Source organism: Patagioenas fasciata, chromosome 23 (genome assembly GCF_037038585.1).
Source record: "Patagioenas fasciata isolate bPatFas1 chromosome 23, bPatFas1.hap1, whole genome shotgun sequence".
Classification (NCBI taxonomy): Eukaryota; Metazoa; Chordata; class Aves; order Columbiformes; family Columbidae; genus Patagioenas; species Patagioenas fasciata.
Genome location: NC_092542.1, coordinates 1,589,131 through 1,605,574, shown reverse-complemented (window position 1 = coordinate 1,605,574; position 16,444 = coordinate 1,589,131). Strand labels below are relative to the sequence as shown.

Genomic DNA, 16,444 nt, shown 5'->3' with positions numbered 1-16,444 from the left:
GATGGACATGTAAAACTGCTACAGCAAAATCACACAGTTGTATTCTCTTTGAAGTATAGAAAACAAGATTTTGGAAGTACTGCAAGTAAACCCAGCTGTATTTCAAGCAATATAGACAGCTGATCAGAACATAATTATCAAAGCGCAGCATAGTGGTAAGTCAGGTCAGGGGAAAGTCAAAGCCAAATTCTTGTGAAATATCAGCTAATTATTTGTTCCTAACATACATTCCCACTATCTGAATCAATAGGAATGACTCACATCATGTTTGAGACACCTAATTAGTCCTGGCTGCAGCACAGAACCCACTCAAGATGGAAAAGGAGTAGCAGTCTTGTAATGCTGGGTCTGGGTTATTTAATAATTGGAGGTGGGATGCAAATAGGAACTTGTTATTCTGTCTGAGAAACAAAACTGAAGACCCCTCAGTGGGGCCAAGGAGACCCAGGTGCTGCTTGACAAGCACTTAATGCCCCACTCAGAAGAATCAAAAGAATGAACCTGAAAGAGCATAATGCACCTAAAACATCAACACGTACTCCGGCTGTGAGTCCCATTCATCCTCATTACCATCGTAATTCTCAAAACCTTCAGTATAAAATTAAGCCTGTATAGGCAGGAAAAAATCCTCCAACGGGGCAAGGGGGATGCTGTCTAAAGCAGAAATGCACTGAGAGTGCATTTTCTCCGCAAAACTACAGTGACTTCTTTTAAATAGTTGTGAATTCACAGATCTCTTGTAACTTCAAGAGCAGAGGTTCCATGGGGTGAGAAGTCACTGGTTCCTCTGCCAGAACTGCTGATCAGTTTGCCCTGTGGACGGCAGATGGGAAGCAAGGGAACATCTCCATGTTTACTGAATTCTGGCCGTGTTGTAACACAGCGATAGCCACACACCATACCCTGCTTTGGAATTTCATGCCTAAGTGCAAAATCGCCAAGCAATTTACAAATATTTCAGCTTGTCATTTTCCCTCTCTTGGACTGGTTTGCAAGCTGTCAGTCCAGATGGTCTGCTCTAAATCAACAGCCATGGCATGTGCTGCTGGGAGCCGGCAATGATTTCTGACTGTTGACAATCTCAGAGAGCTATGTACTACTTCATTAAATCACTGCAGATTATAACCTGCCACAGAAATTACTTTTCAAAGTGATTTATATTGGACAGGATTCTGAGAAGACACTTTCACCCTTTATGCTGCTTATTTATGCCTCCTGGTTACAGTGCTTTAAGTGACCAGAAGACAACAAAAGCAAACCAGTATTAACTAACACTCTGCAATTCTAGAGAGCTTGCTGGGCACTTAATGCCAGAGTTATCTAACTAACTGGAAGATTCGATCTTGTGCTATAGCCTACCTTTCCCTGGTTTGTCACTATTGCAATTAAAATACAGCTACTTGCTAGTCTAACCTAAGAAATTGTTCTTGTCTGATAGTAACTTCTAGCTATTTTCAGCAGCTTAAATTCATTCTGTTTGAGAAGCGGTTTGACACGTACTGTGTAACAACGGGGAATCCTCTTTCTGATACACGCTACAGAAAAATTGCAGTAGCTACTAGAGGAAGAAGCATCTCAGGTACCGCAGCCGAGTGATGAAATCTGACTATTTTTGCAGGATAAAAGGTTGTGACGTTGTATTCCTGCTCATGCAACAGTTTGAATTTCAGCAGAAATGACTGTAAGAGAAACACCGTTTTTCCTAACTATGTAGAATTGGGTGATGAATTACAGACTCGATTTGCCAGGTTACTAAGGACAGTATACTAGATATTAAGTGCTCTTAGTTTAGTGAAACATGGCAAAGGATCAGCAGAATTTTTCCCTCAGTTAAGTAGTTTTGCCCTAAGCAATTTGACAGCTTCTATCTTTGGGATCCCCTTGAAATCTTAAGTTTGCATTAGGAGAGTTATTCTGCTTCTATACTTATAAGTTTTATCCCTGGGTTATCTAGACCAAGTGAAATCACTTACATAACAACTTGTGCTTGTCATATCGGTAAGCTGAATTTCTGAGATAACAGCTTTACTCATTTCTTTCCAACTGTGAAGAATCTCTGCAGCCTGTAATTCTGGTAAGAGGTTTAGGATGGATGCCTGCTACAGAACCAATCTCTCCCCCACCCTCCCACAAACCCACCCCAATCCTATTTAAATAGAAACTAAGAAATGCAAATCGTTAAAATAAGCATTCAGTAGTGACTGCATTAGGTAGAGGGATGACACCCAGCACCTGAAGACAATTACAAGTTCATGTAACCACTCTCTAATTGCATGAAATCTCTGGGAGCCAATGAGCTGAAATATTATCTTAATATTACAGTGCAAACAGCACCGGTCTTCAGACATTACTGACTTGACTACAGAAACACCCAGACATTGTTTCTCCTGTAAACTGCTGTTTGGTGACTATCTGTGTACTTACAAGGCATCTCTCCCAGGGCCGTGCTTAAGGCTATACAGGTTAGGAAAAGTTCTACCCTTCCCATTTTATGGCAAATGCAAAAGAACTGACATGACTCATCCAACAGCATATCCCAAGTCCGGACAGACTGGTGATTGACATTCCCTATAAAGAACAGTTGGCATGAGGCTGGTGTCCACATCATGGACTTCAATCAAAGATACAATAGCTGAGAATCTTGCAGGAGCGGAAAGGTGAGAATTAACCCAGACACTTCAGAGTTACAGCTGCTCTGGAGAAGCTGGGATAGCAGGACACCTGAGTCCAGCTTCCACAGCAGTGTGGAACTCAGAGGGCTTGTAACCAGGATGTTCTCCTGAGATGCCAAGGAAGAAACCAAACTGTTCTCCAGCTTCCCGTGACAAGGTGGGCCTGGCACAACAGCACCTCCGGACACCACCCGGTGACTTAAGATCTCATTTTCCGCTCCAGAAGGCAGCTGTTGAGGAAAGGGGAACTCACCTGCTGTGAACAACAATGCAGTCCTGATAAAGTCGGTCATACATACAGATCTTCAAATCAACGTTGGGATCGGGCACCCAAACCGGCACATCAACAGAAACTCCGACGGCACTGAAGCACAGCTGTTAATACAAGCATCAAGACTCTAATGATTTTTGTTAGTCTCCAATTCTTACTGATCCAGACAGCAAGAATATCTGCTATCAACCACCACTGTGTAAAGTATTCTAATGTTCATATTGTGACAGGTTCTTTAGTTAGGCAAAGCTATAAAAATCATTTGTAAAATTAAACCCAGATGTTATAGGAACGATGTTGGGACTCGAGAAGAACGCTTTCATGTTTGTTTCCAGGACATTAGATGTTTTTTCCAGCATGACATCTGATAAAATGGAACTATCAGAATTGTTTGCATAGAAATTTAAGAGAAACAACAGGTTTAATAACCCCGCTGCATGAGAAAGAAGGGCCGTGATTTACAGTTACCTCCCATCAAACCACAGAATACATAATTACATGGTACTTCATTGTTATTTCTTATAATGTTCATAAACAGATCTTCCTCTGTCGCCTTCTCCTGTCTCTCATAGAGGATTCCGAGCGATTTTAACTCTTGGGAAAAGCAGGAGGATTTTAAACTCTTTCTCTACAGTGTTTGGAAGCGAGTCTTACGCCAAACCACTCACTGGTTTGCAGTCCGAGTTGTCAAACACGATCACAAACTCTGCTCGCACCGCCCCAGGGATGGTTGGGACAAACACGACCTCCAGTTTGACTGAGCTGAGGGGTCCAATTTCACCTTCAGTAACCTAAACATAAAAGTAACACGTTTTTAATGAAAATCTGACTGTATTCCTGCCTTTGCGTACATAGGTAGAAGCTATTAATGCTGGTAGAAACTAGGATCGGGGCTCTCATACCCACATGTTCTAATATACCTCAGGTTTGAGATTTCCCAGGCATTCTTCCTGCCCCAACTTTGTGTTGTCAGTAAGCTCTGTATAACCACAGAACACCACAGCAGAAAAAGAGTTTGACCAAAAAATGCTTAAAATGAAATCACACAACACATTTTCCCATTTAACTGTGATACAGTGAAATCCAGCGGGCTTGAAATTGGTCACATACTTCAGCATTTCCATCCAAAGATATCTGTTTAATGTAGGCTTAACTAGTGAAAATCTTGTCCGTATCCCAGAATATTCGTTACCTTTCCAAGCATAATTTCGACTGATGTTTCTTCAGGAGAAAGTTCCACTAAATTTTGGGCATTCTCTGTGTCTAGAGCTGATATGGAATTTCGTACATTTTGATCAGGTTGATCTGGGGAGAAAAAGAAAACTTCTAGTTTCCTGCAATTGGAATGATCAATATCCAGAAGTATTAAAGAATACAGATAAGAAATATAGTCTTTCTTCTACAAGACTGGATTTTATTAAGCACATAGTAAACATTAGAAATGAGATGGAAAATGTCTGAGGAGGTTCATCTCTGCTTCCTTGTTCCTACATTTCCAGGCTATAAAAATAAACCTGTCATGTGGATTTCTATTCTAAGAAGTGGGTATTCAGTTGCTGAGACAAGAACGATACCAATTTTGCAGTTTCTGTAAGCTAGTTGGTTTCTATATTCTTCCGAGACTGAATTGTTGATCGCTAATGAGAAGTGAGATTCTCTGCTGCTTTTGATGTAATGGTGTCAGTACAATATTTTTAGTCACTTTTTGTGAGACAGCACATAAAGAAATATAACATTACTACTGGAATGATGAACTACTTTATTCACTGAGTAACTTTGCAGACTGAATTCCATGGTTCTTTAGAGGGAACTCCACAAACAGACAACGCGTAAGCTGGGATGCTGCGCTGGCAGTTCCTCAAACTGCTGCCCCACCTGTGTCCGTCCCGCTCGGGCCCGTTTCGGCTCCCCCCGGCTCCCCCTGGCCTGCACCGCCGGTCGCTGCTTCACTGCGCTCAGGACAAATCTGCTCCTCCTCCTCCAGCCCAGGTGCCACCAGCCCAGTGCTGACTTTCTTTTCGGGGACACAGGCACTGACACCTTGAGTACCCTATTAGAAAACACAGAAAAAGCATTTTCTCCTGTGACTGTTCATCCAGCTCGCAGCAGCTCTGATTTTATCAAGCACTGCAAGTCAGATCTTTGTGAAATGTGTTACACTTTGAACACTGCACATTCCACTAGACCTTCATCAATGAGCAGATTTAATTTTTGTTGTCAGCCCAAAACACGTCAATAATATAATGGGAGCAATACATTCTAGTGTTAGCTATTTTACAATTAACAGAACAAACACTTTTTTCTAGTGGAAACACAGGAAATTCTCTGTCAAAGCTGAGTCCACTAGAACTAGACTTCAGTTTGTTACACTCCTACAAAAGATAGAATACAGCAGGAAAACGACCGATACAGACCATGTTATTCCACAAATTCTTTGTTTGAACCATGCTTTTAATGCAAGGATAGTAAAAGAGCTGAAAACTGAGGCAAACAGCTCAGCAGGTTCTCCGTACACACCATTTAATGCAGTGTTTCAAAAGAGAGGTCAACCCTTTTCTTAGAACTTAAAACTGGGTTAGATTATCAAGTAGAGAATTTTGAAAACCGTCTGAGCCAATTGCACTTCAGCAATCAAAGAAATTAAAGACTGCACTGCCAGGACAAAACCAAAGTATCTTCTGTGCTGTGTTTGCAAGAACACATAGGCACTTCAAAGCAAAGACACAGCCTCCAAGTGATGTTCTCTCTGGTCAAGGACTTGTGAAGTCTATTTACAGGTACTACCCAGGCAAGACTTGAGGAAAAAGGAACTTTTATTATGATATTTATCACCACAGAGATTTCAAAGCATGAGTTCCTACCACAGCAGGTGGGTGGTGGTGGTGGTTTCCCCTCCCCGCTCAAAATAATTGTTTTTAAATTTGCCTTGTGATATTTGGGGGTCTAACAGATTACATTGAGTTATGTCAATCCAAACAAACTACTAAAGGTTGGAGCAGATGACGTTCCCGAGCCACTGCCAGCCTGAGCTGTGGCTCTGTGTGACTCCACTGCCCCTGGCCATGCAGGACGGTTCTGGTAATTTAGGGAAATGTGTTTGAACCTACCAGTGTTCCAGGGGAAGACTTTGCTGTTGCTCTGCCTGTGCTACTGTCACCTGCTGAAGGCTGAACTCTGAATCTTGTTGCCAAAGCTCCGCTGTTTGTCAGGGTGATGGTCCGTGAAATTGTCTCTCCCACCACATGGCTGCCAAAGTCAATGAGCTCTTTATCTAGTGCCAGCTGTGACAAGATAAACCACTAATTACTACTGTCCTAGATAGCCAGAAATGTCAATTCAATGAGCATCCACCTTTTCAAGAATAAGACTTTAAATTCTTATTATCTTTTCAAAGACTGTATCAAATAACACATGAACCATGGGCATCCTTCTGCCTTTTTGTAGAAGCCAACTCATTATAGAATCCCAAAGTGTCAGGGATTGGAAGGGCCCTGGAAAGTGCAATCCCCCCATGGAGCAGGAACACCCAGCTGAGGTTCCACAGGAAGGTGTCCAGGTGGGTTTGAATGTCTGCAGAGAAGGAGACTCCACAACCTCCCTGGGCAGCCTGGGCCAGGCTCTGACACCCTCACTGAGAAGAAGTTTCTTCCCAAATTTAAGTGGAACCTCCTGTGTTCCAGTTTGGACCCATCACCCCTTGTCCTGTCACTGGTTGTCACCGAGAAGAGCCTGGCTCCATCCTCCTGACACTCCCCCTTTCCATATTGATACCCAGGAATGAGTCCCCCCTCAGTCTCCTCTTCTCCAGCTCCAGAGCCCCAGCTCCCTCAGCCTTTCCTCACACGGGAGATGCTCCACTCCCTTCAGCATCTTGGTGGCTGCGCTGGACTCTCTGCAGCAGTTCCCTGTCATTCTGGAGCTGAGGGGCCACAACTGGACACAATATTCCAGGTGTGGTCTCCCCAGGGCAGAGCAGAGGGGCAGGAGAACCTCTCTGACCTACTGACCACCCCACTTCCTGTCTTGTTAAACTGAGCCGCTTCCATTTCAGTCCACTACATAACAATGGAAAAAGCAGCTTAAATTCTGTTCCTAGTAGCAGCTTGTACACATCTCCAGGTACTTAGGTAAAAAGAAAGAAATGTAAATACTTCTCACTGGATATTTTCAATAATGTTTATGGTCTCTCATATTTTCTATTACTGTTGTTATGCTGACTGTGAACATACTTCAGCATCACTTACAATGCATCTCTTGGCTGTACATTTCAATGGAACAGAAAAGGAACCTGTCTGTGCCATGAACATGACTTCTCCTTCCAGAGTTTCATTTATCTAGAAAACAACAAAAAAGCCCCAACCAAGTGATTTGCAAAGATTCAGCCTATGTAGTACTCATACTTTGAGTAACATAGTAAAATGTATCTCTACAGAGTCTACATTTCTGCTTTATAACAGTCTTTGGTAACTGCCTGGCTAATTTTCGCTAAGTGCTATTATCGATGGTTTTGTTTAGAGCAAGTTTCAAAACATACTCCAGAATACTTAGTGACAGGCGCTTTTCTAACACTGCCCTTAGAATATGCTTTATTACAATTTAACAGAGCTCGAAGATGCACACAGTTGTCCAACGGTACCTCTTCTACAGATGTAGTTTGTTTCCTTGTTAACAGAGTTAGGAAATTCAATCAGTGATGATTTTAATTGAACTGGTGGATTATCCAAGGATTCCTGTCACTGTAACCGAGCGCTCAGCATCACTTACCATCGGCTTAAACGTCACCAGCACCTCACAGGACATTCCAGCACACACTTTGCCAGGGGGCTCAAAGCTATGGAGACAGTTAACATAGAACTCCAGATTAAAGTTCTGTGTGAAACATCCAGCTCCTGGTCTGCTAACAATGGCAGATTTTTTCCCCCTCCACTTGGATGAATTACTTAGAAAAGTCAGGATGAGTGACAGATTAATGAAAAGCTACAGATCCCTGCTGCAATTGTAAAACTACAAAGGCTGATTCTTTATTGAGGCTTTACTCAGTCTGAAAGTGCTTTTAAAAGGCAAGAATTATTGCCTTTGTGCTACAAACAGAGGGGGTGGCTTTCTGGCAAGAAGCTTCCCGCTCGTTCAGAGCTGGCACAGACACCACAGGTCAGGGACCGGTCCCTTGCGGCCACCACTTCAGAAACCAGGGACGTGTGGCTCAGGAAGCCTCTTCTCAACTCTGAGACACAGTCCCTTGCCTCACCACACAGGGATGGAATATGGTAATTTAGTTGTATTTAGTGAAATCTATTTAACTTGCTACAGGATTTGGTTACATCTGATGTGGTACAAAGGTAAAACAAGCAATGCGTCTACAGGTGATTTTACTCACCAAATACTGATGAAGTCCTTGAGCCATTCACTGATTCCCACCAGTCTGCAGGAATTAACACTGTAGGACGCATTTATCAAAACTATCTTCTTTTTGTAGATTTGACCAACATCAAAATCCTTGGAACACCAAACATATCAGGTGGGGTGAATGACAGGAAACAGCATTTACATGTGTAATGACAAAACCAACTACTTTCCCCACAGCTGTGCTCAGTTCCTGCTGGCATCACAAGCCTGTGCGCTTTGCTCCAAACAAACAGCCTATAGAGCAGCAACTCAGGAGCTGTTTATTTAACCTGACTGCAACTTTCCCCAGAGATGGGTAGAGAAAAGGCGAGTACTGGGTCAGCTTTGACCAAAGACAACAAGAATTCTTTTGTTCTCCCCAGTGCAACAGAATTTTGATCAAGCCATTGCTATATACATGTAGTAAATACATACATTGTCTTTATGGATCCTATGCAAAGTGGCCACTAACCTTGAAATGAATGCAGCTTGGCTTACTATAGAAAGTACGTTCCTTATATTCTTGACCAGACACTATTTGTTTGTGGAAAATTTCTTTTTTCTCTGTTCTTGTAGACAACTTCTTTAAATCCGTTTCTTCTTTGGATATCTAATAAAGAACATGAGTAAAACACACCATGATTGTAAGTAAGTGTGAACAGAGAACTCGTAGCTCAAAGTAGAAAGGTCTGCGAATGGAATCCTTTAGTATCCGCCGGCCTTTGGCTGATCTCTCCCGATCAAACTCGCCCTCCCAGCTTCTATGTGAAGAACGTAATTTATCCTCAGCTGTACTAGTGTGGATCCTGTCAGAACTTGGTGAAGGCTCAATTCACAATGAGTCAACTACAAAAGCATTTCATCCACATTTTTTTTTCCTTTTCTATTTCCAAGAAAAGATATCCCAACATTTACCTTGCTCAGGTCATGTTCCTGACTCCAAAGTCCCGGGAACTCTGGTTCTGCAAGGGTCTTGTCCTTCTCCTTCTCATCTTCAACTCTTTCCCAGAGCACATCATAGGGTGTTATTTCAGAAACCTCTCCTACAGAAGGGCTTCTCTCAGCAGCTGAGGAACAGGCTGATGGAGAGCACCACGACTTCTGGGAAAGAACAGAAGTCTTAAAGATCTAGGTAAAAACCACCAGGAGACAGTTACTTCAGTGGTTAACTGTTTCAGAGGAGATCTTTTAATACAAAAATGACAGCTCTATAAAGCTCACAGACCAAAGACAACTTAGGGAGATACCTTCTTAAGACATCGAACACAGACAAAATCTTATATTAAAAGCATCTATATGGCATTAACTGTGCACTATAGGAGGCTAGAAACCACTCCCCAGGCATAGGAACACCGACTGCAGTTTTTGAACGTTTTATGTGTCCTTTCTAATCCAGTGGAAACACTTCCCTTGTGCTGACAAACTGATCTGAATCCTCACTCAGGGAGGAAGGTAATTAAACAGGAAGGGAGGGTACTTTGTGTGGGGTTTGGATGCCTGTTGTGATTTGTGTGTTTGAAAATTCACCTCCTCTGACACAAATTCCCTTAAAAAACATCCCACACCCAATGGGACGATGTCTTTATTCACACAAGCATCAACAATCAAGAAAAGAGAGACTCTCAGTCATTAAGAGATCCAATGGAGAAATCACACGTGTTCTGCAGTGTCTGGTGACCGTGGCAGCCTGCGTGGTTCCCAGGCACAGAACTGCCTGCCCCACAGCTTGGACACCCCACAACTCCACACGCTCCGGATCCCAAGGCCTCTTTACCTGCGGGGCTGCTCCGGCTGAATGGCTGCAGGTCTGCTCAATGTAGCGCCATGCTCTCCTCCTCCACACTCCAGGATCCTCAAGCTTACGAGCACTCTTCATTGCCTTAGTACGGGACTGACTTTTTTTCTGCTTGTGAATAGAAGCTTTTTCTTGCAAAATTCGAGATACAATCTCCATTTTTCGGGATTTTTGCAGTTCTCTACAAGCTCTGTAATCCAACGGCATAAGAAATATGAAACCAATGGTTATTCACTAACAATATTAACTGCAGTCCAGGTTTTTTTGAGCCTTTAAGCTAAATAGCAAGTCTTCAAATAACACTTAAACTAGAAGTTCAAGTCGCTTCAAACCGACTGCAAATACCACACAGAGTAACAAATGAGTTTACTCCCTTGGGAGAGCACCACAGATGTTACGTTTTCCGAATCTGATTAGAACTCTACCGTATTCCTGCACGAGCACCAGCAAGCAGCGGAGAGTTTGACATAGATATGAATACTTACTGTTGCTGTTTCTCATGCTCTAGCGATTGTTTATGGAGAAGGATTTCCTTGGCAACATTGCCGCCTCCTGCCAGGACAGCTTCCCCCATCCTCACCTCCTGCTCCCTGGCCGCCAGGGCCTTCGCTCTCTTCCACGCCTGGAGGGTTCGGAGTTTCTCCTATCAAGCCATACAAACCACGGTTAGGTATTTGATTCCCATATTAAAGAATATAAAGCAAAGAATTTAGTCCTTTTATCCAAGTATAAATTGGCAGTAGATTTCTCTGAAGTAGAACCGACTGGTTTGAATACCCACAGTAGTCCCGGTGCGCTGAGATGCAGAAAGCTCTGGCGGGGGCAGGGTGACACTTTACCCTCTTAGCCTGCCCGTGAAATGCTGCTCAATAACACAATGAGAAAAGACACAGTTCTGTTAAAACCAGTATTAAATTAAGGTAATTCCTCCAGATTCTGCAGAACATAAGTAGAAGAGCAAAGTAACATAGCTCAGAAATTCTTAATTTACAGTATTTAAATCCTTAGCTAACTTGTTTTCTTCCATATGAAGTATTTCTGCACTAGGATCCAAATAACTGGAAATACTTCTGACCAACTTCTGGGATAACTTATTTGTAGTATGTGTTATTTTTCAAGAGAGTCACCAACAGTTACCCTACCAGAACAACTAGATTGCTGACAGAACAAACTCCATCAGCAGACGTGTCAAAATTCGCCCGTAGGAATCCACCACCATTACTCGTAGATAAACTCTCCCCAGCCTCAAAAGAGATTTGGTCAGTGATCTGACAGCATCGCACAACAACTCTGCGATGAAAACTGATTTACTTTCCTTAAAACCCAGCAGCCTAAGCAACCCGCTCGTCGCTCCCCACGGGAGCCCAGCACAGTACCCTGCTGGAAGCGATGCTGGTTTTCAGGGACAGCACAGCTTGTATCCTCCTCTCCATATGCTCCCGAGCTCTCTCTTCTTCTTTTGCATTTTCTTCATGAATTCTGCAAGCAAAGTAAAACGTTTCAGGCTCATATCCTGGAAAGCTTTTAGTATTAGTGTGTTTAACCTCACAAGTAGTAATTGTCAATGTCACCATTCTTCCTGTGAGCCTCTGTGTTTACTATGATGCTGGGTGTGGGGAAAGCGGAACAGTTGGAAGGCTCTTCTATATACGGCACCGCTCAAGTTAAAGTGCCAACAGGCTTTCAGCTAGTTTGCTCAACAATTTTTTAATTTTGAATATGAAGAATGTGTTCCGCATGATGGCATATGTCTACTTGCTAAAATAAAGCAAGAATTCAGGTGCTGCTCATATAATCAATACCTAAACAATTACGCAGTGATGTTTATACGAGCCAACCAACCACTTGTACCCACACTACAGATAAGCCCTAGAATCTCTAAAAGCTAGAAATACGTGGGCATGGATCAAGTCCAAGAGTATGTAATGATCAACTCTAAAAAATCAGTTAGAGCCCCTCAGCTACAGGGAATCTGAGAACCACACTCAGACAGTAAATGGATTTTCTTCAGTCCAAGTCCTTCTGTGCCATGTGAAAAGTGAATAGTTCACAGCACTGGTGCTGTGGCAGAAGATTCCCAAGTGTAATAGAAGATACACCTGGCACAAAAATGATGGGTTTTCAGAGATTAAAGAGTATTTTACACCAAAGAACATACAACAAGAGAAAAGGAGTGAGCAGTAACCTTGCCATGCTTTTTCTCAGGAAACACACTGCTTTTTCACGGTTCCTTTTGGCATCTTCAAGCATTTTTTTCTGCCTTTCTTCATGTTCTTTCTGGGTTTCCTCTTCTTTTCTACAAAACACAGGCAAAGCAACAATTGCAGTGAAACTAAGGAAACCTTGATTCCAACACAGTGACAGCGAAGGGTGCAGCCGAGAGGTTGATGGATATGTGCTGAATGGAGGATATTCGCCTTTCCCCCTCACACGTGCAGTTAGTCAGTCTAATAAACTTCATTTCCTTAGGTAAGAAGCACTCACAGTTTTTGTCTTTAGCAAGTCTATTTTCATATATTAGAAATCATTACCCATATAACTGCAAGACTGTGGGCGATTCTTATTTTAATTCTATTTCCCCACAAAATATTCCTGAAGCAATGCCCAGCTAAGAAACACAATAGCACCATTATTTAACATAGCTAATCTTCTCAACACCTGAAATAGCGAGTTGGCTAAAAACAACCCGCAGAAAGGAAGCAGTCTGACTTAGAGGCGCTTACTTCTCTCCAGACCGCTGATTTTCTTCTGCTTGCAGTGCTACTATTTTTTCATTCTGAATCCGCGCTTTGGCTCGTTCTTGGTATCGCGTCTCTAGCTCCTCCTCATCTGTTCCAAGTTGTTCACGGAGGGTTTCGTATTTTCCCTGCTCGGTTTCTATCTTCCACATCTCAAGCCTTTAAAAGAAAGCGTGAGCCGTTTTCACTGAAATATTGACATCCTTCCACTTACTTCAGGCTGTCGAGTAGGTGCAGCTCTGTGGCAGAAATGAAAGTCTCTCGCTGATAACACAATAAACAAGTCAAACATTTTAAAGCTCTTATACAACAGTGCAGCAGAACGTTCTGGGTAATCACATCTGCAGCGCGTTTTCCTCCTTTGATATGGTGGTATTCATAGTTGTACCTGCGATGCCAAAATATCAACACACTTGCCTGCTGCCAGCAACCAGTTGCCAGAGCAATTAATCACAGAATCACAGAATCACAGAATTGGCTAGGTTGGAAAAGACCTCAGAGATCATCAAGTCCAACCCTTGGTCCAACTTCAGCCCATTTACTAGATCATGGCACTAAGAGCCATGTCCAATCTCAGTTTAAAAACCTCCAGGGACGGTGAGTCCACCACCTCCCTAGGCAGGCCATTCCAATGCCTGACCACTCTTTCCGTAAAGAACTTCTTCCTAATATCCAGCCTAAACTTCCCCTGGCAGAGTTTAAGCCCATGTCCCCTTGTCCTATTGCTAACTGCCTGGGAGAAGAGACCAGTTCCCACCTGACTATAACTTCCCTTCAGGTAGTTATAGAGAGCAATGAGGTCACCTCTAAGCCTCCTCCTCTCCAGGCTGAACAACCCCAGCTCCCTCAGCCTCTCACCATAGGTCATGTGCTCAAGTCCCTTCACCAGTCTTGTTGCTCTTCTCTGGACCCGCTCCAGCACCTCAATATCCCTCCTGAACTGAGGGGCCCAGAACTGAACACAATACTCCAGGTGTGGCCTCACCAATGCAGAGTACAAGGGAAGTGTTCGGGATCCTCTGCCTTGCACCCAGCTTCTCATGACCTCAAATCAGGTACTTCAGTGTCTACAAGCAACTTCTGTAGTGATTAACTTTTGAATCCGTGACACGGCACATGAGGAGGATGATAAAGATTGGCGCCCATCACACCAGTTCCCTCACTTACATGTCTTGTTTTAGTGTCAGAGCAATTTCCAGCTCAGAATCCTTCTCCTTCTCCAGTTGGGCACACACTCGTCTGCGCGCTGCCTGAAGGCGGGACGAGCCTGCGCTGGTAACGCCGAAAACAAACCATTAGAAAGAAACTGGAACTACCAAAGGTTAAAAAAAACGCACCCTCCTTCCCCACTTTTCAAGTCTTACTCCACTATTCACTCACCAAATATAATAGATGGTGAGAATTGCTGGTTTTCTGCATATCTAAACCTCACAATTCCACCCATCATAAGCAGAAGAACTTGCACAAAGCTTTTCTGTCTTTGCTGGGTGTCGTTACTGTCTCTGAGACCCCGAACCTCACACCGGCACCCGTCACAGGAGCCTCATTACACCAGCTCATCGCTTTTGTTGAAGCAGTGATTCCATTTTGGCAGTTCACCCACCTTTACCATTCTGCCATCCACCGATATACTAACTTGAAGATTAATACAGGTTATAAAATGCAGCTGCGAAATTTGTTCACAATCCACTGGTTCCTGGTACACAAGCCGCCCACTTCTTTCTATTTAAACCAAATGTGAAGAGCACAGTAAATTGCCTCCCACTTTATAGCAAAAGCGTTTCAAAACAGCTCCTGTGTGCACGGCTACTCCTGAAAGGCATTTGTGCATTTCACAACATAGAACAAAAAGAAATGGCATATATGTAGACATATATAAATCATTATTGCAATAGTTACCAGAAACAAAACCCACAGCACATTGGTATAGCTTCATCACACTGAAGAGAAGTGATTGAGACCCTGATAAACATAATTGACACTAATGGGCTAGGCTGATTTAATAACTGGTTGTTATGTTTTAAAATATAGGCCTCTTTCCTGTCCATTCCTAAGTTTCCACCTCTTTCTGCACTGATCTATCTAACAGAACCAGGCTAATGCAGCAGCATCTGAACTCGAGAACGGCCCTGGGTTTTGTCACTGATCTATTAACATATTGGATACATGTGCTTAAAAATCTATCAACTTCTCAACAACATGGAGAGATGAAAACAGGAAAGTTTCTCTCACTAATTGCACAGATAAACAGAGTGGACGCCAGTAACCTTCGGTGTCCAGGGCACTCTCTACCTACACATTGCCAGCCGCCTCCTCTTTCTCTATTTCAATGTCCACGTGCTGCAGCTGCTTCGCCAGCATCTCCATCCGCAGCCGACAGGCACTCAGGTTGTCTCTGTGAGAAAGAAAGTTATCTATATTTTGAAAGTTTTGTGCTCTTTCCCACGAAACTGTCTCTTTTTGGGGCAGAATTCATAGCTAGGATTCCTTCAACACTCTCAACTACCCACCACCATTCTACTTTTTCTTGTAAGATATTATTCTAATGTTCTTCAGAAGCCCTTGCTAATTTCAAGCATTTTCTCCAAAAAAATCAGAAAAACTACTTCATCCAAAGTCCAGATACTATAAAAAAACGCCAACAGCGTAAGAAGCATCCTTTTCCATTAGCCTTCTTCAGATTCATTTGATGCTAAGGAACGTCTTTGTGACCCTGACACAGCAAAACACTCATAGCAGGGGCTTCTCTTAAAGTAGGTGAAGAACTGCACCGATTCACCTGTACCATTCCCATCACAGTTCAGAATATGTTTACAAGGAATTTTCCACTTGTTGTTTCCACCTGGCTGTTGACCCTCTTATCCCTGATATGCCTTGAGATGGCACCAAGGAGAAGTCGTTCCATCAGTTCCCTGGGGATGGAGGTGAGGCTGACCAGTCTAGAGTTACCAGGATCCTCCTTCTTGCCCTTTTGGAAGACTGCAGTGACATTTGCTTCCCTCCAGTCCTCAGGCACCTCTCCCGTTTCCCAAGACTTGGCAAACATGAAAAAACCTCTATAAACTCCAATATTTATAACAGATATCCCAGTATTATGTTCCCTTAAACACAAACCTGGTTTTTTGGACCACAAGTTCCTTTTCTTTGGCTATGTCGTTGAGCTCTTTTAGGTTCTTCTGCAAGACTGATGAGTAAATTCTGTCGTTATGCTTCATAGCCTGAATATTATTAATGTTGTCCAAACAGTGTTCCAATCTTTCCCTTCAAATTGAAACATACAATTTACAATGAGTTTGAAACTTTGGAGGGAACATTGTAATCTAGTTTAAAACACACTAAATACAGCCGACCAGTTTGTGGGGTGAGCTAATCTCTTATAGTTTGAGTCTGCTCAACTGTATAGCAAGAACAGGACTGAGGGTTTGGTTGTTTGGGGTTTTTCTAATGATTTTGGTGTATTTTGAGTTCCTCTGTTGATGATGGTAACACCGCCAGCGTTTACAGGCAGAAGGCATATGTGCTATGCAACTTCCCACATGCATATATTAATAAACATTATTTGAGCTTTTCATCATGTTAGAAC

General features: G+C 42.9%; 2 protein-coding genes across 10 annotated transcripts in view; one reads left to right on the top strand and one right to left on the bottom strand.

The window, feature by feature from the left end:
- Positions 1–16,444, top strand: part of GABRD (gamma-aminobutyric acid type A receptor subunit delta) — a 66,245-nt gene that overhangs the window by 33,252 nt on the left and 16,549 nt on the right. The window lies entirely within an intron of this gene.
- CFAP74 (cilia and flagella associated protein 74) overlaps positions 1–16,444 on the bottom strand; it is a 32,295-nt gene that overhangs the window by 14,603 nt on the left and 1,248 nt on the right. For 2 of the 3 annotated variants that reach the window (XR_011735598.1, XM_065854879.2), the window contains exons 4-21: positions 15,976–16,122; positions 15,158–15,256; positions 14,029–14,133; positions 12,847–13,020; positions 12,309–12,419; positions 11,500–11,602; positions 10,609–10,766; positions 10,103–10,313; positions 9,244–9,429; positions 8,801–8,938; positions 8,321–8,439; positions 7,708–7,774; positions 7,188–7,277; positions 6,051–6,224; positions 4,819–4,993; positions 4,136–4,248; positions 3,612–3,734; positions 2,926–3,047 (exon numbers count right to left, since the gene is read on the bottom strand). Coding sequence is in view for 2 of the 3 variants with exons in the window: in XM_065854879.2 (XP_065710951.1) it covers positions 2,926–3,047; positions 3,612–3,734; positions 4,136–4,248; positions 4,819–4,993; positions 6,051–6,224; positions 7,188–7,277; positions 7,708–7,774; positions 8,321–8,439; positions 8,801–8,938; positions 9,244–9,429; positions 10,103–10,313; positions 10,609–10,766; positions 11,500–11,602; positions 12,309–12,419; positions 12,847–13,020; positions 14,029–14,133; positions 15,158–15,256; positions 15,976–16,122 (2,415 nt within the window). In the remaining variant the exon portion in view is untranslated. The remainder of the gene's footprint in view (positions 1–2,925; positions 3,048–3,611; positions 3,735–4,135; positions 4,249–4,818; positions 4,994–6,050; positions 6,225–7,187; positions 7,278–7,707; positions 7,775–8,320; positions 8,440–8,800; positions 8,939–9,243; positions 9,430–10,102; positions 10,314–10,608; positions 10,767–11,499; positions 11,603–12,308; positions 12,420–12,846; positions 13,021–14,028; positions 14,134–15,157; positions 15,257–15,975; positions 16,123–16,444) is intronic. The other variant, XM_071798553.1, reaches the window with a different exon arrangement.